Below are 27,859 nucleotides of genomic sequence, written 5' to 3' on the forward strand. Positions count from 1 at the left end.
ACCTGTACACAGTTCAGACAATCATTGGTGTAAACTTTTTTTTTTTAGGTCTTGATACACTTTTGTAACAGTTTTTCCTAATTTACAGTAAATTTTTATCACAGCTCTTTGCTCCATGAAGCAACTTCTGACATTCCACTCACACACTCTTATTTTAATGGCTGCATCATCCAACTTGAAATATGCACCTGTGATTACAATACACTCTAGCAGTCAAAACTATAAACATTTGTTACTTTTATTCAAAGGGCTGTCCTGTAAAGAATCAATCTCATTACTTAACAGGCACACTGTTTATAAAGAAGGCTCAAGTAACTATAGAGGAATAACATTGTGTCACTATATGAAGATTTATGAAGAGATAATGACCACAAGAATTAGAGATGCTGAAAGTTTTTCCACTTGATTATACCATAAATTCAAGATGCCAAGAAATTATATTCTTAGTTTAATTCTTTATCCAAGTGTAAGCAAACAACGTTTGCACATGAAGTAACTTCATGACAGTGCAACTAAGTTTGTTACACTTGGATAAAGGATTAAACCAAGAATATAATTTCTTGGCATCTTTAATTTATAGTATAACCAAGTGGAGTTTTCCCACTTTACACAATGAGACTTCTTATTCCTTGCCTCTTCTCTCCATGTGAATTTGTGCACATTTTTATGTTGGAACATGGGGTTAGTAATAACCAGTCCATGTCCTGAGCAGAAATACAACAGGTATTTGCCATTATTATTAGTTTTGCTCTTTTCTCCAAATTTTCCCAAAACATTTTTGTATGTCTGACAATCACTTCCTACTCTGCTATTTAGATTCCCAACAAGGACCAACTTTTCCTTTTTCATTGTGTCAGTAGCTTTCTCTAGAGCCTCAAAAAAATTCCTCCACTTCTACCTTAGTAGAACCTTCTGTGGGACCATAGGCACAAATAAGTCTTATTGTCCAGTTCCCCATTCTGATATTTACTCAAATCACTCTACTTGACACTACCTGCCATTCAAGAAGATGAGCCTTGTATTTTGTGTTGAATACTATGACTACTCCTTCTTTTCCTTGATTGCCATTGCCTGAATATAACATTTTGTATTTATTGCTCAGAAAGATCTTACCAGTTTTTTTTTTTTTTTTTTTTTTTTTTGTTTCAGTCACCCCTATTATGTCGATCTGGTACTTATGTAATTCTTCAGCTAGCTCCATTTTTTTGCCATTCAGGCTTCTTATGTTGATAGTACCGATCTTTAACTCTGTGATGTTCAGTTGGGGTGCAGGTTTGTTCCAGTAGATGACTTTTCGCTGTTCGCCCTTTCGTGGCGAAAACAACGGGGGCCTTGTTTAACCGGACGACGCTCCAGCCGGCATGAAATTTTGTCATGTTGTACCATCATTTTGTATTTTGGTTTAACTAATAGGAATACATGGTCGGCTAAATCCCAAATTGCCAGCCCATTCTCATTCGTTCAGTATCCAGGTAGATACCCAACAGGGTGCACCATGAGAGGTTGAGGATTGGGTGTTAGGTCAGAAGCCCTGGTCGGTTCTCCGCATTCCTTTAAAGGCTATGTGGACGTCTCCTCTCAGTTATACAGCTTTGACCCCCTTAAGCACCCCCAAACTTAAACTACATGTAAGTAAATAGAACCATGTATTAAAATGAAACTGCATTTAACTGCTCTTTGGTTTCTACCCTTTATGATGAAAACTTATAATGAAAAAACTTTTCATCATAAGTTTTTAAACTTAATGCATAATGAAAATTTTCAAAAACACCTAACATAATTCAAATTCAATGTGATTATGTTACTTACTGTCCTTCATATATGAAGATTGCTTTGATAGCATGTATAATCATTGCACAGATTAAATATATATAACTAACTTTCTTATAAGAAGATTAGAGCCTCATGATGAGGATAGACGATTATAGCCTCATGATCTAGTCTCTACAACTAAATCTTCCAGAATAGCTGACTACATTTCTTGAAAGTTAATGAATGAATCAGAGAGTTAATAAATATATTATGTGTGAACATTCTAGTTGACTTCATATTTCCACAACAAATGAAAACATATTCTGTGTGGTTTGTGCTCTACCTCTGACCAGTGGGTCAGAGGTAGAGCATAAAACACATAAACTAAAATAATTATATTGAATATAGGTTAATGTTAGGTGTTTTGGAAATTTTCATGCATGTGGATGTATAAACCTAACAGCATATTATGTTATCACACGTTAAGTTTAAAAGCTTACGATGAAAGTTTTCCTGCTTGGTTATACGATAAATTTTGTTTGCTTATACTTGGATAATGGATTAAACCAAGAATATAATTTCTTGGCATCTTTAATTTAAAAGTTTAATTTAGATAAATGTGATTTTTAAAATTTATTTTTATTTTTTTCTGAAGGGGGAACAGTATAGTTATAAAGAGGCTTTAGTGCTTCATGATTATAAAGTCGAAGATATCAGTAATGCTAAGATTGGAAGCAGAGACAAGGTAAATTAATTTCAGCAGTCAATTGAGAAATGAAAAAAAAAATATTTATATGTTGTACATTTTGTTTAAAATGAAAGAAAATTTTTATATATATAAAAATTTGCCCAGTTTGAAATCCATCGATAAATTTTAATAGATCCAAAATATTTAGTATTAGTAATTTTCACAATTTTACAGGCTGAAAAACTGTGTATGATATATCATCATTATTCACTAATTTATTTTCATAGAAAAATTCGATTGGTTTATTGAGATGCTTACACCATTACTGAAGAGATGTTGTAAGTTACCATTTATGAACTATTTATCACACTTGATTAACCTCAAAATTGAGAAATTTTGAGAATGATGAAATCAAACTAAGTAGCATATATGTTATAATATCCACGTATGCAAATATTTGTAACCCATGAAATGCATTACACTAGAGGGTATATCATTGAAGTCATTATTTATTAAAATTATTCCTTCCTTGATTATTATGGATTCAGTCTTACTAAGATAATACAATTAAAATTTTACGAGCTTTTTTGTTGTCCTCTTTTGCCTTAGGTCTTAGATCTGTCTTGTGATCTTTCCACTCTCTTCTTGTCATCTAACTGGTTTTTTAGTACTTAAAAGATCTGAATTCATTTAAACATCTTTAGAATCTGTCCATGGACAAATTATTTATTATTAGTTGAATTAATAAATTAAAATAACAAAATATGTATGTAAATAGATTAGAATTTGTATGAGCATGATATCTTATCAGATATAGTCTATTCATTATCATGTTTTCTATTGATCTGCTCTTTGTTTGTGATTTGCTGTTATGACATTCATACATCTGCAGTGATGAAATACATTAAGTATGCTGTATTGTCATATTAGAACAGCTGAGAGACATAATGCATTAGGAGAAGTTAGAAAGGAATCGTGCTATGCGAAAAGAGAAAGGAAAGTTGTTAGGATTCACATAAAAATGAATGCAAGAAAGGAATATTGGTTTTCTATGTTTTCACTATTATTATTACATCACGCCTCCAGGGAGTCCAAAGACTCATTGAGGAAATGTTCCTTGAGTAATAAATGTGATGCAGTGTGAACTTATGTGGTTGAAAGGAAAGGAAAAACTGTATAATGTTATTTATTAACCTGACATTTGTTAAATGGAAACTCAGGAATGTTCAAAAATAATTCTGTTCATCTTGTTCATCATGAGATAGTTAATGCTTGTGACAGACTAATCGTTAATATATTTGGTTCATGCTAAATGAAAACTAAATCTATTTACATTAAGGTACAGTCACTAAAGGTAAGATATGGATTTTTATTTTTATTTGTGTGACTGTGTATAAGAACATTTGCTGCTACTGTTTTCTATTTTTCTTGAGGAAACCTCCACTCAATCCCATTGCTTCAGAAATGCTCTGGAAAGCACACATTGCGAAGATTACAGATAAGATTAATTAACTTCTTTAAACAGTTGATACTTTGGTATATTTAATTCGTGGATTAATATATGTAAACTTTTGTCTCTACAACATTCTATTAAGTCATAGAATTAAGTAATTGGAAAAGGCTTGACTCTTATTTTTGATTATATTTGATTGAAAAGACCTGATAAATGGTGTATTCAATTTATCCTTCAATTTATCTTTCCAGCCAAAGGACTTATCTATACAGGGCTAATAATGTATATTATAAATAACAAATTCTTGCTTTAATCCTTCACCTACACGAGCACAAACCAAGGTTTGTACATGAAGAATCTTTGTGACTAGTCTACTTGTATATGGAAGCTGTTGGCTTCACATCAGTTGCCTTGGTATTCAATAATACAAAGTACACTTCTTTTTGGACATGTATATTGCTGTGCATTACAGGACAATCATTACCCAGACTCGTTTCGACCTTTATTAGATCGAAAGATTATATTCTTGTTTTAATTTTTTATTGGCAAAGGTTTAAAACAACAATATAATTTCTTGTCATTTATAATCTACATTATAACCAACTAAAACTTTCTATAGCTATTTCTGATCTGGAGTATATAATAATATGGTAATACACCATTTTACTACTTGTATATAGGAAATATATGCCTTCTACATTGATTTACCCTTAGTATCTTCATGGGTGTCTGGTTCCCACTGATGTTTTAATGTTTTTATTATTTACATAATAATTATTTATTAATTATTTTTATTATTACTCTGATTTATGGGCACTCTTCTCCTTAGATTTCGACAATTAAGAAATGGGCTGCTGAGTTTAAACATGGCCTTACCAGCCTTGAAGATGAACCATGTGAAGGATGTCCAAAAAGTGTAACAACATAGAAATCATTGATCAAGTGCAAAATATGGTATTGGATGACCAGCGAGTCAAAGTGCATGAAATTGCTGCGACTATAGGCATTTCAAAAGAACATGTAGGATATATTTTGCATGAAGAATTGCAAATGAAAAAGCTTTGTACAGGATGGGTGCCGCACTTGCTCACAGCAGATCAAAAACGCACTCGCATGAAAATCTCTGAACAGTGCTTGGAACATTTTAACAAGAATAAAACTGATTTTGTGCATCGATTTATTACTATGGATGAGACTTGAATGCACCGTTAGACACCAGAATCCAAACCGCAGTCAAAACAGTAGACAGAAGTCGGTTGTTCACACAAAAGAAGACAAAGTTGGTTCCATCAGCAGGAAAGGTCATGACATCAGTGTTTTGGGATGCTAATGGATTTTGTTTATTAATTATTTTGAAAAGGGAAAAACAATAACCGCAGAATATTATTCCGATCTTTTAACCAGACTAGACGAAAAAAAATTAGAAAAGGTCCAGTTTGCAGAAGAAAAAAAACATCTTTCATCAGGACAATGCACCTGCTCACAAAGGTGTTTTGGCAATGGAAAAATTAAGGGATCTGCACTATGAGTTGTTGGAATATCCAACCTATTCCCCAGATTTTGCTCCCTCTGACTTCTATCTCTTCCCATAACTAAAACTCTTCCTCGCTGGTCAGCCTTTTTTTCTGAATCAAGAGGTGATTGCAGCTGGTATGTGTGTGTGTGTGTGGGTGGGGGGGGGGTATCCAATTTTACAGATCTTACTGAGAACCACTACAGGGATGAGATAATGGTGCTGGAGCATCGCTGGAATAAATGTATTAGTCTTAAGGGAGATTATGTTGAAAAATAAAAATAATTTTGAAATTATAAATTTCTTTTTTCATTGTTAGGCCGAGAACTTTTTTTCAGACTACCCTTGTAGTGTGAAGCATGGTGTTGTTCAGGGGCCAAGCATATGTTCCAGCATGGTGTGTCGATACACTTTGGCAGAGGTTTTGATCCATTTCTTATATAAATCAACTTGGATTACCCCCCCCCCCCCCCCCCACACACACACATACATCATCTGTCACCAAACCATCACTGATGCTGGGGTGATGACCTTTTTAAATCCTGGGTGCTATGGCATGTTCCATGTGACCCTCCAGGGCATATACCCAATCATTTTGGTGGTTAACACGTTCGCTGCCAACTACGAGTATACTAGTAGTTCATATATGAGCTACACAAGCCAGCTACAAGTATACTCGTATAATGCTAACCACCATCAATGAGAATACTGTACTGACCTTGAAGAAGTGAAATCGCTCGGCGTACGGGAACAGACAATGCCGAAGTAGCATGGCAGCGAACATGTTAAATAATGAGAAGACAATATCTCTGTGTCTGTTGTTCACATACCTCTGAAGAAGAGCCTTTGATTTAATCACCCACTGATGCACGAGTTGTAATGTTAGGAAGTGTCTAGTAGAACAGTAGGCTCTCACCTCTAGGTCATCACGTAATATGTGTGATATCATTCTCTGTGAAATGTTCATTCCTCTCTTACGACATCACTTTCTGTGTTCTCATAAGATTATAGCAAAATGTGCCCTTACTGCCATCACAAGCTGTTGTCCTAATGCAGCATGGTCAACCTGTTCTTTTGTGGTCAGATACATCTTCTGTGTCAATGTAATGTTTAATAGTTCAATACTCACAAACATCTTACTAATCTAAGTGTTTTTAGCATGTTGAAAATAACAGGTGGCTGCATTCCAGCCTTGTGAAGTGCTATTACAGCTACACATTGATACAAAATTAACAAACTTCTCCTAAGGACAAGCTTCCACATCTTAATCATCCAGTTGTCTACCAGATTCCGTGCTCTTGTGGATTATCTTATTTCGGACAAACGGGAAGATCTGCCTCTATTCGGCTAGAAGAACACCAATCTTATATTGAATACTTTAAACCTGAAAAGTCTTGACTTGCAGAACATGCCATCTTCACTAGACACAGAGTTCATTGGAGAAAGACAAGAGTTCTTCACAAAAGTCAGTTTCTCATGGAACGCCTTTATAAAGAAACGTGAAACTGTACTTCATTCTCCTAACTTAAACAGATCCGACGGCTTACATCTATCCCCTTTATGGGAGATATACTTTACAAATCAGCTAATCTTTCCGAACTTTTTATTGTATTGATTTTTTTATTATTATTATTATTTTTTTATTTTTATTTTTTTATTTTTAGGAAAGTTTTTGACCTTTTTAGTTATCTTACACCAGCTACTTAGGTGGCACTTTTTGGAATTGTCAGTTATTGTTTAATTTGAGCTTAATCTACTGAAGATGCCTGTGACACACAGGCGAAAATTGTACTATTAAATAATCTTTGTACGCGAGGTTTTTCCGTTATTAATTTTGTATCGATATGTCTACTCACGCTTTACCTCTTTTAAAACTTACAGCTACACAGTCCTCATAATCTCACCACTGCATGTTAACCCCTACAACTAGACAACTCTCTCTCTCCACTGATAAACACACATTGGCTGTGCACAGCACCACTAATGGAACATGGTTTGCATAATGCTGTGGGCAGCTCAGGTGTGTGTGTGTATCCAGTAAAACATTTCTGTTTATTTATTGTTGTTGTTATTGTTGTTGTTATTATTATTATTTCAAGTAACCTCCAGGGATTCATTGAGGGGAACCTACATATCACTCACTTCACCTATCATGCCTGACATTATCTGCATTTACCATCTCCAAAGGCATATCATTCTATAAGAGAAAAATCCTAACTCTCACTCCTTTCTTGACTGCATTCACTTCCCTTGTTGTACTGTTTTCCTCTTACCACCTTCCATAAAATAAAAAATTCCATCCATCTACTGGTATCCTGTATGAGCCTTTCAGAAATTAATGGGTCTCTGTCATATCACTCCTCTTCCCTCTGTTTGCTAATATCCACAAATTCTCAATCTATCTTCATAATTTATGTTACACACTCCTGATACTATCTATTAACACTCTCCTTTTGCAGCTTCTCTGTTGTATCTGCATCACCTTAGAAACCAGGAGACTAGATCTATGCACAGTAGTCCAGGTGAGGTTATATCAAAGCCTTGTAAAGAAGTAAAATGTCTTCCATATCTTTGTTCATTTCAGCATTGCAGTTATCCTCTGTGTTGTATTTGCAATCTTTGCTATATGGTTCTTGAACTTCAACTTTCTATCTACCAAAGCTCCAAGATCTCTAGCATAATCCCATCAGTATAATATGCCACTGGATATCTCATTAAACTAAACTTTATACTTTTCGTTTATAACATTGAACTGACAGCCATTTTCACATGTTTATGATTCCAGCATGTTACTTGGAGTAGTAACAATCATCAATCATGTTTTATAATTGAATCTCTATACCGTATAATATCCTTTTTATAACTGATTTTACATCTCAGATTATTGCTATTATGCACTATCTTACCCAATTCATTGTTATGTTTTCTTTTCTTTTATTGCTTACCTTTCAGTTTCTTCTGCTTACTCTCTAATTCACTTTTCGACTTTTTCTAGTTCCTTCATCATCCATCTAATAATTTGTATTTGTTTAGATATTTCCAAAGTTAATTCATATTCAATATCTTGGTTATTTCTGAAATGGCAAATGGCATGATTCTTGTTTACAGTTTCACTACTACTTTAATATTGCAATATTCCAACAGAATATCAGGAAATATACCAAGTGTTTTAAATAAGTGAAAATCAGCAATAATATATTATAAAAAAAGGAATTATTCTGGGTGGGGGGGGGGAGATAAAAACCAATTTCACAGGAGTGCTAAATACACTGACCTTTCACTATATAACCTCAAACCCAATCATGCCATATTCAACATTAGCTATTAAAATCAAAATACTCTAAATGTGATACTGGGTGCTTTCTATTTTCGATTTTAAGTACTTTTCTTTCCTCATACTATTTGGTTGTTAAGTTAAGAATGTGTGTGTGTGTGTGTGTGTGTGTATATATATATATATATATATATATATATTATTTATTTTTTTAGTGGAGTCATTATTGGTACCTTGTGCACCGAGAAAACAAGACTGCTTACACAATGTATGCTAAAACAGAAGAAATAAAGAAAAAATGGACCGAAGCCATTGAAAAAGCACTGTAAGTAAATAGGAATAAGGAATATGGTTTGATATTATTTCATAAATTGTTATAATAGGAATCTTTACAGCTCACTTAGCATCAGTGATGTTAAAGATACCAAGCAATTTTAAACCTGGTTTTACTCCATTTTTTCCAAGTAAGCAAACAGACAAAATGTCAAGTTTGCGCCTGCAATTCTGTCTGTTTGCTTACTTGGAAAAAATGGAGTAAAACCAGGTTTAAAATTGCTTGGTATCTTTAACATAACTATACCCAAGTTAAAATACTTTCTATAGCATCAGTGATACTTTTTGTTCAGAAAGACTTGAATTTAGATCCCATCTTGGATGTGAAAAACTATTATGTGGACTTTTTAGATGAATTAATTATCTAAATTAAATAACTAAAATGCAACCATAGCATTTTAGATTAGTTCTGCTTAACTGTTAATTATCTCAACTAATTTTCTCAACTGAGCAGGAAATGTTTAGGCAGTTGAGCTTGGCAAGTACAAGAAGAATGATTGTTGTGGGAGATTTTAACTACAGCAGTATAAGCTGGGAAGAGGAAAATGCATGTAGTAAAAGGGAATAGAATTTCTGGAATTCTTGATGGATTCTCTATTAAATGTCTTAGGCAACATGTAATAGAGGAAACAAGAGGGAATAATAACTGAGATGACATCTCCCCCACCAGTTGGAGAGAGAGAGTGGGTCATATGGTTTTTGACTTGGGAGATTAATAGACATGCAGGTGTATCAAAGAAAAGGGAACATATGTGGAATTATGACATGGGTGATTATAATAGTCTTAGATATCAACTTGGGAGTTCCATGGAGGGTGGAATTTTGAAAGCCAGGATATCATTAGTGCTTGGGAAATTTTGAAAGAATATTTGTTAGCAGCAATAGTAAGCTGTATTCCACGAGTGAAGAAGCAGACACAATTTGGTATAAAGTGGATGACAAACAATATTAAACAAGAACTGCAGGTGAAAAAGAGATTATAGAAGAGATATAAGGAGAGGGGGGTGGAGACCAGATGCATGAAGAATATAAGACTCAGGCCAGGAGAGTGACTAGTATGGTGAGGAAGGCAGTTGAATATGAGAAGAGATTGCACTAAAATCCAAAGAAAATCCTAGGAAATTTTTTAGCTTTGTGGCCAGTAGGAGGAGAAATGATTGTGGAAGAATGACATTGTGGGATAAAAATGGGAATAGAGTGACTGATGCAGAGGACATAGTGGAATTGTTCAATGAGCACTTCATTGGAGTATTTCATCCCGAAGAAGAAGGTTTTAATACTAGAGGGGTAGGCCAGGTTCAAGGTTTAGAGGTGTAAGAGGAGAGTGTGTTCCAAATACATGTTGTACTCTAGATGTCAGTAAAGATGTGGGACTGGATGGTATTTCACCACGAGTTTTGAGAGCATGTGCTGAAAAACTGATAGCTCTTTTGACCTGGTTTTTCAATAAAAGTCTAGCTATGGGAAAGGTACCCAAGGAATTGGAGGAAGGTAAGATAGTGGCATTGCATAAGGGTGGTAGCAGACTTGAAGTGTTTAATTATAGGCCAGTTTGTGCATCATCAGTAGTTGTTAAGGTCTTGGAGAAATTAGTGAGGGAGTATATACAGCATTGGGCAGATGAGGGTAATGATATCTGTAAATCAACATGGATTTGTTAAGGGGTGCTCTATGATTGTCTTTTATAATAAAGTGACAAGAGCAGTTGATGAGGGAAAGGCATACACTGCCTTTTTTTTTTTTTTTTTTTTTTTTTTTTTTTTTTTTTTTTTTTTGCAAAAGCATTTGACAGGATGCCACATGACAAGCTGATATTTAAGTTACAGCACATGGGTTTAGATGTTGGGTTAGTCGACTGGATTCAGGATCAGCTATCTGATAGGTATCAGACAATATCATGGAATCAAGGGCAATATCAAGGAAGCAAGAGGTTACAAGTGGGGTTCCACAGAGCTAGGTACTGGGACCTGTATTATTTACCCTCATGTCAATGGATTGCAAGGGGATATTCAGTTGTTTGCAGATGATATGATGCTGGGAAAGGTTATTAGTAATAGTGCGGATGTGGCAGCCCTGCAAGAGGATTTGAATAAACTAGACAGATGGGTAAGTGAATGGGGGTGTCGGTTTAATACAGCAAAATGTTAAGTCTTGAAGTTTGGGATACATTGATGGGAGGCTGCATCTCGATTGGAGGAGCTGTACTAGAGGAAGCAGGGGAGATGAGATCTTGGGGGGGGGTGCTGATTGATAGAAAATTGAAATACAGGGGGCATATTGCAAAGGTGGCAAAGGTAACCCAGAAGATTGCTGCAATACTGAGAAGGACCTGCAGAGATAGAAGAATTATCATTCCACTGTATAAGACCCTGATCAGATCACACTTAGATTATTGTTCTCAAATTTGGTCCCCAGGATTTGAAGGGAATAAATTAACTGTGGAAAGGGTGCAGAAGTGGATAACAAAGATGGTTTCAGGACTGTTCAACATTAGTTATGAGGATCAGCTGAGGGAATGTGGACTGCAGAGTTTGGTGGATAGAAGGAGAGGTGATATGATTGAGACTTTTAAGCTGTTCAGAGATAGTTACCGGGTGGACACTGGGGACTTCTTTCGCTTGGTGGAGCAGGAGCAATGACAAGGGCCATCCCCAGAAATTACAAAAGGAAGCTGTGAGCAAAAGAGTGAGGAGTGGTTTCTTCGATGGGGTTGAGGTCAAGACTCTGTGTAGGCCAGTGCAATTGTTTAACACCCATCTCTTCATTCCATAACAGCTGCAGCTTTGTGGCATTGTTGTCTTGATAGTAACAGGGGTCCCTTCCATAAAAACTCCACAGTGTAGGTAGCACCTGATTATTCAGAATATTAAGGTACTAACTTGCCTTCATGGAACCACGGACAGTGACCATTGGTCCGACTCCAAACCAGCTGAATGCATCCCACACCATTACTCCACAACCTAACTTTATTTTGGATACAACACACTGTGGTAACAAGTGTTCACCAGGCTGCCTCCACACCCTGCCATCAGACTGGGAGGTGAACCTTCCCAGTCTGATGGCAGGTTCACTGTTCACTGCTCCGGAGTACCGTTTTCCACTGGTCAGCTGTCCAGCTCACATGCTCTTTGCACCAGACCAGATGAGCTGCATTGTTCGTTGATGTTCGGCTTATGTGCCACTGCAATTCTGTGGAAACTCAGTAAATGGAGTTCTTTTCGTACAGTATTAGTGCTCACCATGGTGTTACTGCCGCTCTGGAACTCATCATGGATGGTCTGGGCTGATTGTAGCCTGTTTTTATTTGCCACCTGTTTTAACAACCTCCTGTCCTTGTCTGTTATTTTGCAACATTAAATTCACAGTTATTATCCTTTGACTATAATGCCAATTTATTTAAATCAACCTGCAGAAGCATCACCATTATCAATTATTCCTCTCTAGTTTTCTATCATCAGCAAACAACTGAATATTTCCCTTTAAATTTTCTGCTATATATCATTAATATGCAAATTAAAGAGTAGTGGCCCCAGTACAGAACCTTGAAGTACTCCACCAGTCATCCTCATTCTCCTAGATTCCACTCTACCATATACTGCTCTCTGGTGTCTGTTATCTCCCCCCCCCCCCCTCTCCTTACAACCCAATCTTTTCTACCAGCTTCCCATGTGGTTAAAATGCCTTTGCAATCTCTAGCAGTATTATGGTATTGCAATTTTCCTTGTGCTGTCACTCTATTATAAAATGTGAGTAAAATACTAAGGCAAGACCTACCTTTTATAAGCCATGATGCCCATCATAGAGTATTCCTGTTTACTCTTTGCTGGATTTTTCCTTTAACTAACTTACAGACCAATTAGATACTAATTGGTCTGTAATTTGCTTCTACTGTCTTAGAGCCACCTTTATGTAATATAAATATCTTACCCTCTTTCTCCCACTCCTTGGAACTTTGCTAGAGCTGAGACTTAAACAGCTTTGTCAGAGGCACTTCAAGTTCTCAAGAAATTGCAGAGCCCCTGACAATGTCTCTTCTTCAGATTCTTATGGGCATTGTTCAGTGAGCTGCTATTATATCTGCTGCACCTGCTATTATAATAGTTTGAAGAAAATTTTGTCTTAAAACTTGTCTGGTCTGCACATAATTCTTTCCTCACCCCAGTAGAACTTCTTTGGAATAAACTGGAACATCAGATAGGCCAGAGCTGTGCATTGAATCATACAATCATACATAGACTAGTGGACCCGATGAAGGAAGATTGGTCCACACTCCATGACTATTATCACAAAGTGGTGAAGGGTGGGAAGCGTGATCTGGGCCAAATAGAAGATATGCTGTTTCAATAGTAATTTCACCATAGCAGAAGCATTTCTGATTAAGGTTCATAAATTTTACTGAGTGATATCATGTATTTTGATATGAATGAATTGTCATGAAAATATCAATTTTATATTTAAATATTTTTTCTCTTAGGGACAATGTGTATCCTTTTTCTTTGAGGCAAACTGATCACAATTTTACGATGTTCACTTTTGAAAAGCCAACCAGTTGTGCCAACTGTGAAAAGTTGATGAGGTAAAACTTAAATATTTATATTTTTCTTGAATATTATAGATAGAATGGGATATAATATTTTTAAAGAAAGTGAAAAATGCTCACAATATTGTTTTTTATAATGTAAAGTAACTGCTGTCTCACAAAAAAATTGCAAAAAAATTTATAAACTTTTTGTGAGACAGTTAAAGAAATATGACTTCTCCTGTTCAATTACTTTCCAAAAATTAACCTTTTAATTTGTGCTAAATTTTGCCTTTATCTTGTCTTGCCATGTTTTTTGCCCAACATACAAGGCATGTACCAGAAGCATGACAACTACTACTGTCCTTTATGACTTTTAAAAAGTTGATATTGCTTTTCTTAATTTTTTAATCAACTTTGTTTTTAATGCTTAAGATTAGTGCTATAGCAATTCTCTGATCACCAAAGTACTCACATTCTTTTGTGTAGTTTTGAGGATCCTAGTATGGAAATAACTTGTATTTCCTGCATGCTTGTATACTTTGGCCAAACAGGATAGGCATTTGGGGTTAGAAACAAGGAACATAGTGTACTTTGCACATAAAAAGAATTAAAAAAAGGAGGATTTAGCAATCACACTCTACTGTTGTGATAGGAAACAAGAACTTCTTTTCAGGCTTTTCAAGCAATTTTAGTGAAAAGACTGACATTCAGAATGAAGTCATTATGCTTAGCAGTATTTGGTCTTATACTTAGCTTCGTGGCATATGAAAGTTTGGTTTTTTCATCATAGTGCATATATCAAATAAACACACACACACCGCATGGTATGCAGAGGCAACAATGAATCAGTTGTCTTAGCTTGGAAAACATGAACAACTATGTTCTTTGGATGCAATTTATGTAAGTTTGTGTATTTTATTTGTTTAATATTTTTGTATATTGTAGCTAAAATTATTAAGTTCATGTGCATTACCTGCTTCTCCAAATGAAAAAACAAACAAACAACACCTTTGGCTATATGTATGTAATCCTTCTTTCAAATTTATTATTTCCTGTTATTTTTAAGAATGTAATCAATCTGATTTTGAAGAAATAATGAGAAAATTCCGCTCGTGTGATACAAGCAATATTATAAAGGTCAGTAGTTGAATGTGTGGGTTGAAAGTGGTATGATGGAGATTTTATTCAGTTATTGTTTTTGACTGTCATAACTAGCATTATTAACAATGCTTAAAAAGCCTTTGGATATATTATTATTATTATTCAGGCCTCCATGGAGTGAACAGACTCATTGTGGGAGGTCCTTCCTAGAAACACAAAATCTTATCATACCACTCCTTGAACTCATTGACCGTTCTTGCTCTCACCACTATATCAGGCAATGCATTCCACGGTTACACCACCCTCCATGCAAAGAAACCACTCCTCACCCTCCTGCTTACAGCTTCCTTTCGTAACTTCCGGGGATGGTCCCTTGTCATTACTCCTTCTGCTGCTCCACCAAGTGAAAGAACTCCCCAGTGTGCACCCTGTAACTACCTCTCAACAGCTTAAAAGTCTTGATCATATCACCTCTCCTTCTATCTACCAAACTTTGCAGTCCACATTCCCTTAGCCTATTCTCATAACTAATATTGTACAGTCCTGAAACCACCTTTGTTATCTACCTCTGTACCCTTCCACAATTAATTTATCCCCTTCGAATCCTGGGGACCAAATTTGAGAACAATAATCTAAGTGTGGTCTGATTAGGGTCTTATACAACAGAACGATAACTCTTTTATCACTGCAGGTCAGCGTCCTTATCAGTATTGCAGCAATCCTCTGAGTTACCTTCACCACCTTTTCAATATGCTCCCTTAATTTCAGTTTTCTATCAGTCATCACATTTGTGTTAATAGCCCAGGTGTGTGGTCAGAAATAAATACATACACTTTTGAGCCCTTTGAACAGATACACACACACACACACACACACACACACACACACACACACACACACACACACACACACACACACACACAACAGATGATGCAGTGGGTCAAATTTATAGTGTTCCAATAGTTTTGAACTGTCCATTAGGCAAGGTATGGTGAGCGCTCAGACAGCAGCACCTAGAATCAGTGGCTGTGATTGATTATTGTGCCAATTGAATTGAACGTTGTCATGAGTTACTGATTTTGTTTTCTGAGTTTTATTTGTTTTGCATGCATGAAGTGTGAACTGACACATGCATACAGCATAGTCTGTGGGAGTGGAGTATTTTTTTTTTATATTAAGTTTGTCGTTCGAGTTGTCTCTAATTACACTAATTGTTTCTAAATATTACACAGATGTTAATTGACTGCTTACTATATTGCAGTCTGTGTAATATATTTCTCAACAAATAGTGCAATTACAGACAGCTGGAATAAAAACGGTGCTAACTAATGAATCACATGTCCCCTCTCACAGAAACTGTGCTGTATAGACTCAAGCAAACCATATGCTGCACAGGAAACACAGTATCTAACTAAAACTATTGTCCAAGTTTTTAATTACATTTCAACTCAACAATTGTTGATTACCTTTGTCTTTGGGTCACGTGGTATTATCAAAATGATCGATCTTTTGATAATACTACACCAATCATATGCACATCTTCATAGCTGCTCTTTCGTGTAAAACAAAATTTGAATTGTACGTATTGTAACAGTTAAAAAAAAGAAGGTTGAATAATTTATAAGCGTATAAAAGGATATCACCTGTAAATCGTCGATGTGCCAGCAAAATTCTCATACATGCCATAGGTTTGCCATCTGGGGTGTAGATGATGCGGTTCACTGTAGTTGGTGGATTGAGTGGTGGAGACAGAGTTGTTGAGTAGGTGTCCTCCCTTGATGAGTCTTTGAACTCCTTGAAGGTGTCACATAATAATGATAATACTTTTGTAATTTAATTTTGTGCTGAAACTAATAAACACAGTAGTTTTGAGATAAATTCAGAAAAAATAATTGTTATTAGATAAATGTTGTTTATGTAAACAACATTTATCTAATATCTTAAAATTTATTAAGAAAACTAACTTTTGTGAGATTTTGTGTCAGATTCCCCCTTCTAATTTGTGTAGAAAACTTTTGAAAAATCTGCTTTTTTCCCCTCCAAAAATTCATCCTTGAGAATGCTTGCTTGTATTATTTTTCTGCTAGAAATGTGGTGGTAATTTTTAATTATTTCTTAATGATGTTTTGCTAATCATTCAGAGATTTTCAGAATACTATTTTATTTTTCTTTTCTGTTTCCTCTTTTAATGATATCTTTCTTTTCATAATAGAATTACTTGCTGACAGATAAGGCAGACTGTCTTATCTTTACTCTCAATAATACATTTTTTTAAAATTATTAAAAATAAAGTTAATTTACTCATGTTTTTTATGTTTTTTTTTTTTTTGCCAACTTTTTGTTTGTTTGATGCAGTGGTTTAGTAACACTAGTAGATTCAATAATATTAGAATTAGATGATTTGCCAGTTTTTTTTAACAATAGTGAAATCATTCTTATTCAGTATTTGCGTGTGTATCGTGAAATGTGATAAATTTGTTCATTATAAACTGTTAATTTCTGTAGTAAAAGATTCTGGATCTCTACACTAGCTATTTGTGCTTTTTGTTCAAGATTCTCATGTGGTTCTAATCATTCGTTGATAAAATTCATCATTAAATTAATGATGAATACTACCAACAAATTTTTTTGAATCACATTACGAATGTCTTTTTATACCAGCATTGATTTAACCCATTTATTTTTTAAGTATCAAATTAAGTATAAAATATGGATTTCTAGTTTTAATATTTTTATGAATCATTTTCTATTATATTCAGTGAACATGAATTAAAAATAATAAAACCAACAGACAAATACATGGCAAATTTTATGGTTTATCTGAAGATCCCAGAGAAAGATGCATTTTACTTTGTTAGAAAAATATTTTGCAGTTTGTATAAAATAATTATTTCAGACATCCACGAAAAACTGGAATGCCTAGACAACAGACAAATAGAGATGGTTACAGTTTATTTAAATGGATTCTGGATGAACTGCAATCACTTTTCCAACGTATTTTCATACTAGATAAATTATATCCAATTTGGACAGCCTGAAAATAACATTAATTTTAATTTAACACTGTTTAAGATTTAATGATGTCAGAATTAACTTTGAGCTTGCACACATTTCACAAGGGAGATGGGGGGAGGGGGGGGAGAGCAAGTGAAATTGCATACCAGAAATTGTAATGGTAAGAGCTAGCAAATAGCATGAGTGGGGCAGTGCAGATTTCTTCAAGCAAAGAACACTACTACAGAGGAAGCATATTAACAATAGAATATAATAATAATAAAAAAATTAACTTGTTAAATATTTTATTGCGTGTAGTGCTGCCCATAATTGAAATCATATTTACAGTATGGAATTATGTGCCTCTCTTAATCTCTCTTGCAGGTGAAAGATTGAAGGATGGGACAGTTACTGTAGGTGTTTGGTATACTTCTCCAGAATATCTTACTTTGTTTTAATAAAGTAAACTATTCTAGACAAAAAAAAATTATTCTTGTTTTTATCCTTTAAACCAGTGGGTCTTAACCTTTTTAGTGATTGGCACCCCGTTGAATCTAAAAATAAGTTCTTGCACCCCCTTGAAAAATGTGTTTCTATTTCTTTATTTAGGAAATTACATCTATTGCAAGATAATTTTATTTATTGAAAAATAAACACATACATTTACATATACATACAAAACAACATCTCAATTTTTAATGGCTATGTTGTTGTTTATTCATAATACTTTTGAAGCGAGGCTCCTTTTTTGAAAGAGCCATGCGTAAATCATCACTTGCATTTAAACGATTTCTGGCTTTTGTTTTTATGTCCAAAAGTGATGAAAATCCCATTTCACACAGGTAGGTGGTGGCAAATGGTAAAAGTGTCTGCAATGCTGCTTTTGCCAGCTGTGGATAAGGTTCTAACTGTGTACACCAGAATTGTTCTAAGTCCAGTTTTTCAAATTCCATTTGGATACGTGCATTGGCTTGTATTTCAATAAGATCGTCTTTTATTAAATAGCTGTCGTCCATCGAATCTGGGTCAAAATTTAGAAACTTTTCTCGCACCCCTGAAATGCTTTCTCACACCCCCAGGTTAAGAACCACTGCTTTAAATATACAAACACATTTTGCATGTGAAGCATCTGCATGACAAGACTACTTTATATAGATGCTTTACTTCACATTAATTGCCTCAATATCTCATAATGTACGGTATACCTCTTTTCAGAGCTACATGTATTATTGGGAAGGGTCATTACTGAAACAAGTTTCAGCCTTTATTTAGATATCATCAGTGCTAGATCCAGGAAAATGCTGACTTCTCCATTGATTCTCCAGTGATCAGTATCCTTACATCTTATGAGAAAATTATCTGTTAATAAACTTTTTTTTCTCTCCTCTTAAGATGTAGGGATAATGATATTATAAATAAGATTTTAAGACTAAAGTGCAAGTTCCATTCTAAACAGAGATCTAACAATGCATAGAAATTCCTTATCAGAAAACACATCGCTGACACATTTGAATTACCTGAAATTGATTTCAGCATGCTTATTTTGTATTCTGAACTGGCATCTATAGTTCTTTAGAACTATGGAAACAGCTTCCCTTTTCCACATAACAGAATATTGAATTTCTTGTTAAATTTATTTTTGTTCCTCTTGGCAAATTGATGGATTTCTCAGATGTAACCCTCCCGGAAGTCACTTAAGTGCTGCTCCTGTGTTGTTGTAGTACACTGAGAGATTTCTTTTATAACCAGTGGTGTGTGATATAAAGATAATTTGGTTTTGATATGCACGGTTAGCCTAGTGGCTGTGTGCTTTCGAACCATATGCTTCGGGAAGGAATGTCCTAGGTTCTATTCCCGTTGGTGACGTGAGGAGGTGAAGGATCTTCCTCAGCCATAGCCAAGTTAGCCGGTCTTGGGCACGGACAGTAGGGTTTTCATCCTGCAAAGCAGGCAAATCAGCCTTGAGAACTCAACACTATGGACATAGGATACACTGGGGCATAGGGCTTGACCACCTTATCCTGTGAACGGTTCAGGTCCAATGATTAATAAACCCTCGACACCACAGGGTAAAAGGAAAATGAGGTGATGAGATGGTTTGGATACTAAAAATTGGAGAGGGTTTGGTTTTCCTACAGTAACACTAATTTTCCAGTTTTGTTGTTGTTGATATTTAGGTATGCTAAGTAATCTAAATGTGAGGTTGATACAGTTGGTACTCACTATAGCAAATGCCATTATAACTACTGAAAAGTCCTGGATGCAAACTGTGCTAGAACAACTTCATTATAACCATCTGCTCCTGTGGTCTTTTGCAGTTAGCTATATGAGAATCAACTGTATCTACAAAGTTTTTCCAGTATATATCCCTCAGAGATAGGTGGGAAAATACTGTATCTGATTAAAATCATAATTTTGTGGTAACATATTGTATGGAAAGTGTTATATTGACTTAATTTTTTTTATTCCTCCATCCAGGGGAATTTTTTATCAAGGTTACAAGTGTTTAAGTGAGTATTATTAAAATTCCTATCTTAAATCTTTTACAAAAATTAATCAGAGATAAAAATATATATTATCAAATGAAGTAATCCTAAATAAAGTTTTAATTGTCTTAAATCTAGATCACTCAGTAATTTCATAGAATTTTTTTTTTTTTTTTTTGCATGTAGCATGCTTTTGGTGCCATTGAAAGAGCGATTTAGTTTTCTTGTTATATATATATATATATATATATTTTTTTTTTTTTTTCCCGATTTAACACACTGATTTGGTGTGTGTGTGTGGTGGCACCATGATGATTACCAGATGTTTTAAGTTAAAAAAAAAAAAATAGATTTACATAATTAACTTGCTGTGGTAGCACTAGCAGTTTAATAATTGTGATACTACTTAGTTTTACCTACAAAGTAGGTAAAATTGTGTTAAGGAATTATATTATATTAAAGATACCAAGAAATTTTATACTTGGTTTTAATCCATTTCCCAAGTAAGCAAAACAAAGTATTACACGTGAAATATATTCACTTCTGAGCTACTTGTATACAGAGGCTAATGATTTCATATCACTTGCCTTAGTATGTATGTATCCCATAATGCAAAGCACACCCCTTTCAGGCATGTATAATGCAATGTAATGGAAGGGCCCACTACCCAGACTGGTTTCGACCTTTAATGAGGTCCCTTCAGTGGGAACCAGACCCAGGAAAGATACCAAGATTGAAGTAATGCAGAAGTCATATATATCTCATATACAAGTACAAAAGGTGCATGATCTTCTTAATAAAAAATCTCTGGATGAGAGAAAGATGTGGAAAGTTTTTTACCTTTGCTGTAAAATATGTTAAAGATACCAAGAAATTTTATACTTGGTTTTAATCCTTTTCCCAAGTAAGCAAAACAAAGTTTTGCACATACGTATATTTCACGTGCAAAACTTTGTTTTGCTTACTTGGGAAAAGGATTAAAATCAAGTGTAAAATTGCTTGGTATCTTTAATGTAAAAATTTTACACACAAGGTAAAAAACTTTCTGCATGTATGAATGAGTAAAATTTTATTCTCTCATATTTTAATATCTGTTGTATCTCTGCTTGAATACACTTGCTAAAGATGCACTCACTCATGTCATCCAATTCCATACCAACCACTTTTTTTTTACATACAAACCATCAATTGTTCTCAATAGGAGCAGTCTACAAACTGGTTGTCATCTAGTCACTTGTTTCTGGATCATATTTGCCACTTCTTCATTCCCAAGAAATCAAAGTGATCAAATCTGTATGCAGTGGTCTAGATGTGACCATATCAAAACTTTCCTCATTGCAGCTTCTTGCAGTGCTTTTTTGAACAAGGTAATCCTGTGAGCTATTTTGAACACTATGTCCTCTGACCTTCAACTCCTATCTACCATCATCTCCAATCCCTGGAAAAGAATCTGTAGTCAGCCACCAGCCAAGCTGCAAAATCTCACTTCTATCTATATTATATGTTCCCCCTTACTAACTTATGTTTCTGTTATATCTCCTCTTATCAATCTGTTCCTCAAACTTCGAAGACCACATTCCTTCAATCTGTCATCATATTTACAATTCCATAGTCCACTTTCCACTTTGACCACTTTCTGTTTCTCAACTGAAGGTGTTCTGAGCTGGAAGGGATTTCCCTCCCAGAAATATGAAGTTTTTCATCCCCCAAAACAGGTAAACTGGCCAGAAGAACAGTTTATTTACAGACATAAGGAAGCCACAGCCTTGTAGCTATAGTTGCTTCAGCCATAATTCCAATAAACAACTTTATCACTTTTTGTGTCTTCTCAACTGTCTCTCCTTCTTCTCAGAACCTAGGTGACCATATCCATGCCAATTGATATAAATTTGATAAAAATTGTATCAGAGCATAGAGTAGTCTGAGAATAGGTCAGAGAATAGTCTGCAAGAAAAGACACCCTAGCATCGCCAGCATGAAGGTGAATTTGAAGTGAGCAGTGGCATTGTTTCTGTTGGATGTTGTTGTGCATGCCACCATCAATATGTGATCCCACAGACTTTGAAAATGCGTGAAGACAATGGGGAGGGGCATTTCGAACATTGAGTGCTGCTCTATGCATGCTGAAAGCTGTAAATGATTTACTGATAGATTAAAGGTTTATGTGCTGTTCAAGTTATAACAGTATTTATGGAAGACAATGGGGAGGGGCATTTTGAACATTGAGTGCTGCTCTATGCATGCTGAAAGCTGTAAATGATTTACTGATAGATTAAAGGTTTATGTGCTGTTCAAGTTATAACAGTATTTATGGCTAGACTAGTTATAAACTTAGCTATGCAATATATATAGGAGAATATACAGTCAATAATAGGGCAATGAGTAATGTCCTCCTTATGGATCGTTTGCAAACCATAAAAGGTTGGAGTTCTAGCAGAATAAGTTAAGTTTATCTGTGATATCTCCATCAAGGCTTACAACTTCATCTAACAGTGAGTTTAATTTTTGGAATTGATTATTGGTGGGATTGTGATCTAGTTTCAGATCACAATTCTGACAGATAAATCTATCTGTCAGAATATAAATGGAAAATATCTGTCAAGAGATATTTTCCATTTATATTCTGCAGAGTCCATAACTACAGTGGCTTTTCCCTCTTTGCTTTTGTGATAATAAGATGACTATTGTTTGTTAATTATTTTAAAAGTTCAATTTCTGCTAAGGAAATGTTTATAGGGGTGCTTAAGGGCCAAAGCTATATTACTGAGAGGAGACTTCCACATAGCCTTTAAAGGAATGCAGAGAACCGACCAGGGCTTCTGACCTAATGTCCAATCCTCACCTTCTTGTAGTGCACCCTTTTAGGTATCTACCTGGATATTGTATGAACGAGGATGGCTGGCAATTTGGGATTTAGTTGACCAAATTGTATTCTTATTGGCTTAAACCTAAATACAAAATGATGGTACAACATGACAGAATTTCATGCCAGCTGGGGTGTCGCCTGGTTAAACAAGGCCCCCATTATTTTCACCAGGGAACCAGGGCAAACAGCGAAAAGTCACCTACGATAACAAATCTGAAAACACACCCCAACTCAACATCACCAGAGTTAAAGATTGGTACTATTAACATAAGAAGCCTGAATGGCAAAGAAATGGAGCTAGCTGAGGAATTACGTAAGTACATGATCGACATAATAGGGGTGACTGAAACAAAAAAGATGAAAACTGGTGAGATCTTTCTGAGCAATAAATACAAAATGAAAACTCAGGCAATGACAATCAAGGAAAAGAAGGAGTAGCCATACTAGTCAATTAAATACGAGGCTAATCTTCTTGAATGGCAGGTAGTCTCAAGTAGAGTGATGTGTGGGCAAATATGAGAATGGGAAACTGGACAATGAGACTTATTTGTTCCTATGGTCCCACAGAAGGTTCTACTAAGGTAGAAGTGGAGGAATTTTTTGAGGCTTTAGAGAAAGCAACTGACGCAATGAAAAAGGAAAAGTTGATCCTCGTTAGGGATCTAAATAGCAGAGTAGGAAATGATTGTCAGACATACAAAAATATTTTGGGAAAATTTGGAGAAAAGAGCAAAGCTAATAATAATGTCAAATACCTGTTGGATTTCTGCTCAGGACATGGACTGGTTATTACTAACACTATGTTTCAACATAAAAATGTGCATAAATTCACATGGAGAGAAGAGGCTAGGAATAAGAAAAGTCTCATTGACTATGTTATTGTTGATTGTGATGTTTTCTCCTTGGTGCAGGACACCAGAGTGTACAGAGGATTTGAAATTGGAAGCGATCACTGTTTAGTCTTGAGCAGGATACAATTGAATTTCGTATTGAAAAGAATAACATGTAAGAAAGTTTTAAAGCAAATAAAAATTGGGCAGCTCTCAGATGTGAACTATAGACTAAAATACACAAATATTATTGAAGAAAAAATGTAACAGTTTGAGAACAGGAACCAAACCTTGGAGATTCAGTGGCAATCCTTGAAGAAAACCCTGATTGATTCAGCTAGAGAGGCATGTGGTGAGGTTGTCTGCAAGGATAGAAAAATCAGAACTCCATTGTGGACAAAGGGAGTTAAAGAGGCAGTGAAGGAAAAGAAGAAAGCATATCAAAAGTTCCTGGCAAATAAGTATTTCTCAGCTTGTGCTCTTAAAGAATACAGAGACAAATGTAAGAAAGCTAAACAGTGTGTAAAACTAGCTAAACAAAAGTCATGGGAGGACTTTGGCAAGAATTTAGAAAATAAATATCAAGAAGGTGGCAAGATATTCTGGAGGTTGTTGAAGAAGCTTAGAAATGAAGGAAAAAGTGTTGTAAAAGGAATTAGAGATGATAAAGGTGGCATGAAACTGGGGAAAAAGATATCTTCGAAGTCTGGAATAACTGCTTCAAAAAATTGCTAAATGAAACAAGCAGTGATGGCACAGCGGTAAAAAAAAAAACACTCAACAGGCATACAGTCAGGAATACATATCCATACTTGAGGTAGAAAAAGCCATCAAAGGCTTAAAATCTCGAAAGGCAGCAGGAGTAGATGATATTCGACCAGAAATGCTGAAGTATGGTGGTATAAAAGTCTTGTAGTGGCTGCACTACATAGTTCAGAATGCCTGGACAGAGGGCTGAATTCCCAATGATTGGAGTAGAGCTCTAATAGTACCCATATATAAAAAGGGAAATAAAAATGAATGTGAGAATTACAGAGGTATTTCCCTACTGAGTGTTCCTGGTAAGATTTATGCAAGTATACTTGAGAAACGGTTGAGAAGAATTGTGGAAGAAAAGCTTGGTGAAGAACAAACTGTATTCAGACCAAATAGAGGCTATCAGGATCAGATCTTCACTTTATGACAACTAGTTATGTTATATTCTTTGTTATATTCCCATTATCATGGGAATATAACAAAGATCTGTATTTACGTTTTGTAGATCTGGAAAAGGCCTATGACTAAGCACCAAGAGAGAAGCCATTCAATATGCTACAGTTATATGGTGTCAATGGGGCATTATATCAAGCAATGTTTAGTCTTTATTAGAGTTGTAAGTCTGCAGTTAGAGTTGAAGGAAGTATAAGAAGATGGTTTAATGTTAAATCTGGTGTCAGACAAGGATGTACATTATCCCCTCTGTTATTCATTATCTATATGGATCACGTTATGAAGGAAAGTGGTATTAAACATGATATCAAAATTGGAGATGTTAATGTCTGCTCTTTGCTTTATGCGGACGATGTTATACTTCTAAATAAATTTGCTACAAGTCTGGAAGATTCCCTGACCAAATTGAATAGTTGTAATGGATATGGTATGAAGGTCAGCAATAACAAGACAAATATAATGAAAATAGGCAGAAGCACCGAAAATGTCAACTTCATTATGAATGGAGAACCTGTGGAACAAGTAAAACATTTCAGCTACATTTCAACTACACGATTTTTAGTGAAGATGATATATTAAATATGGAAATAGACAACAAAATCAACAAAGCTGGTATGGTAGGAAGTCAGTTGAATTAATTCATATGGAATAAGAGAGAAATTAGTCGGAACACTAAATTAGCTGTATACAAGACAGTATTCAAGCCAATTTTAACTTATGGATCTGAGAGCTCGGTCAGAAGTAAAACATTTGACCAAAGACTGCAGATATGAGGATCCTGAGAAAGATTAGGGGCATGAACAGATGGCATCAATGGCAATATCATATTAAAAACAAGGATATTAGGAAAGAACTCAATATTGTCAGCATCCAGGAATGTGTTCGCAGAGCTAATCTCAGGTGGTATGGTCACTTAAACAGAATGGGTTAGGAAAGATTAGCAAAACAAGTGTTCTCTGCCAGATCAGCCAGAAAACGACCCAGAGGAAGACCAAGATATAGGTGGATTGATACAGTAAAAAGTGCCTTAGGAGATAGAAATATAAGATCTAATAATGTTGGAGTCTTGACAAGTATTAGACTGATTTGGAGGAAAATTTTAGATAGGAAGTTAGTAATGATGTAAATTTTTCATGTAGTACTATCATATTCTTTACATCCCCTTGATGGTACATGGCAGGAATTTGATGATGGAATGTTTACTGGAGCAAAGTTTGCTTTCAGTAGCAAAGATGAAAATTTCAGATGAAATTTGTTGGCATCCACACTGAAAAGAGTGGATATATTTCATTCATTATTAAAGAAGAAATCTAAGTAACGTATCTTCTGAATATCTATAGCAAATTCATGTCCTTTGGACAGATAAGAATTTCCCTTTTAGTTAAAGAGCATCCTGAGATGTTTACACTGTAGTTATCTGTAACAAAAGGATATGGGCTTTGCTTTGTGATAGGAACATTAAATTTGTGATCTAAACGTTGCTTGTGTTTGTTAAAGGACTGGCAAAACTAGCACTTTGTAACTTTCAAAACTATGTGCACCATTAGCTAGAATTCTATAAGGTCAAGGTACATGATGTCTGTAATTGTGCTGGATAAGGTACAAATATATTAATCTTCTGGCTCTTTTAAGTTTAAGCACGTGTGTCTTTGGTATTCCAGTTTTGGATATTATGCATGTTCACATATCTACTAAGATTGAATGTAGATTCATTGCAAACTAGTTTATGAACTGTTTTATTTGCATTGAACTTTTTTTTTATTGCTTGAAATCTCGAGATTGAAGCAAATTATTAGACAGATGACACAAGAATTACAAAAAGTCGAGAGGCATTTTAGAAGGATGAGGAGGTTAACCATCAAAAAGAGAGACAGAATAGCACTGAAATTGGTATGATATTAAGTAATGGTAATCAGGTAAGTAAAATGGAATCTAAAAAGAAAGATGTTATTTGGTACTGGGATTAAATTTTAAAACATGCTGTCAATGATTGTGTTATTAGTTTTGAGTTTCCAAGTGCAAAATCAAAAATGTAACAAATGTAACTCAACAGCAGAAAAGAGAATAGTTCTTGTAGGAATAAATGATTACAAAATGAGTTTTAATCATGGGTGACTTTAATTATTTGAATGTTTGATTGTGCATTGGTGAAATTTCACGAGAAGAATGAAACTGAATTGATTGGACTTTTGCAAGGCTACTTGAGGAAGTTATCTTGCAAAAGAAATTGAAGGAACTAGAGATGAAAGTGTTAGATCACTAATGCAGGGAGGGGGGAATATAGTTAAAGATGTGACCACTCTGCCTCTGACTGGTGACAGTTATCATGCTGGATGATCTAGGAAGTATCTAAGCATGTGGATGTTCCATTCAGTAATGATTACATGCTGAACTACTAAGCAGGTAATCTGACCTCCTGAGGAGTATAATAAGTTTGGTCCTCATGGTATTATTGTGCTATATGGGAAGGATATTGGCACTGCATGAGAAGCATTTAAAAAATACTTAAATGATACAATACTGGAATGTGTTCCTAGAGTTTGAAGAATAAATAAGATAAGAGTGAAAAAATGTGCAGTTTAATTAAGCAAATGAAAATTATAGATATAGGAAAAAAGAGGAACAAGTATTGTAAAGAAAGCTAAGTATGAAAAGAGGCTGGCTCTGCAAGCTAAAAACAATCCAGAGAGTATTCTGTCATTTTGCTGCAATTAAAAGAATCATTGCCAAAGATTAACTCTGTTGAATGCAGATAGTATGCGGTAACAGATGCAGAAAAGATAGCTAATTAGTACCCATTTTGGTAAAAGCTATCAGCCTGGTACATGCAACATGGAG

At 35.0% G+C, this 27,859-nt stretch overlaps 1 protein-coding gene across 1 annotated transcript in view; it reads left to right on the forward strand.

Annotated features, from left to right (window-relative positions):
* The window catches only part of Vav (Vav guanine nucleotide exchange factor), a 339,372-nt gene that overhangs the window by 215,779 nt on the left and 95,734 nt on the right, over nucleotides 1-27,859 (forward strand). Inside the window, exons 15-18 of the mRNA XM_090414835.1 lie at nucleotides 2,408-2,497; nucleotides 8,896-9,005; nucleotides 13,488-13,589; nucleotides 20,109-20,140. Coding sequence (XP_090270961.1) covers nucleotides 2,408-2,497; nucleotides 8,896-9,005; nucleotides 13,488-13,589; nucleotides 20,109-20,140 — 334 coding nt within the window. The remainder of the gene's footprint in view (nucleotides 1-2,407; nucleotides 2,498-8,895; nucleotides 9,006-13,487; nucleotides 13,590-20,108; nucleotides 20,141-27,859) is intronic.

The sequence above is a fragment of the Typopeltis vanoorti genome, chromosome 26 (genome assembly GCF_054136105.1).
Source record: "Typopeltis vanoorti isolate ZY-2024b chromosome 26, IOZ_Tvanoo_1.0, whole genome shotgun sequence".
Classification (NCBI taxonomy): Eukaryota; Metazoa; Arthropoda; class Arachnida; order Uropygi; family Thelyphonidae; genus Typopeltis; species Typopeltis vanoorti.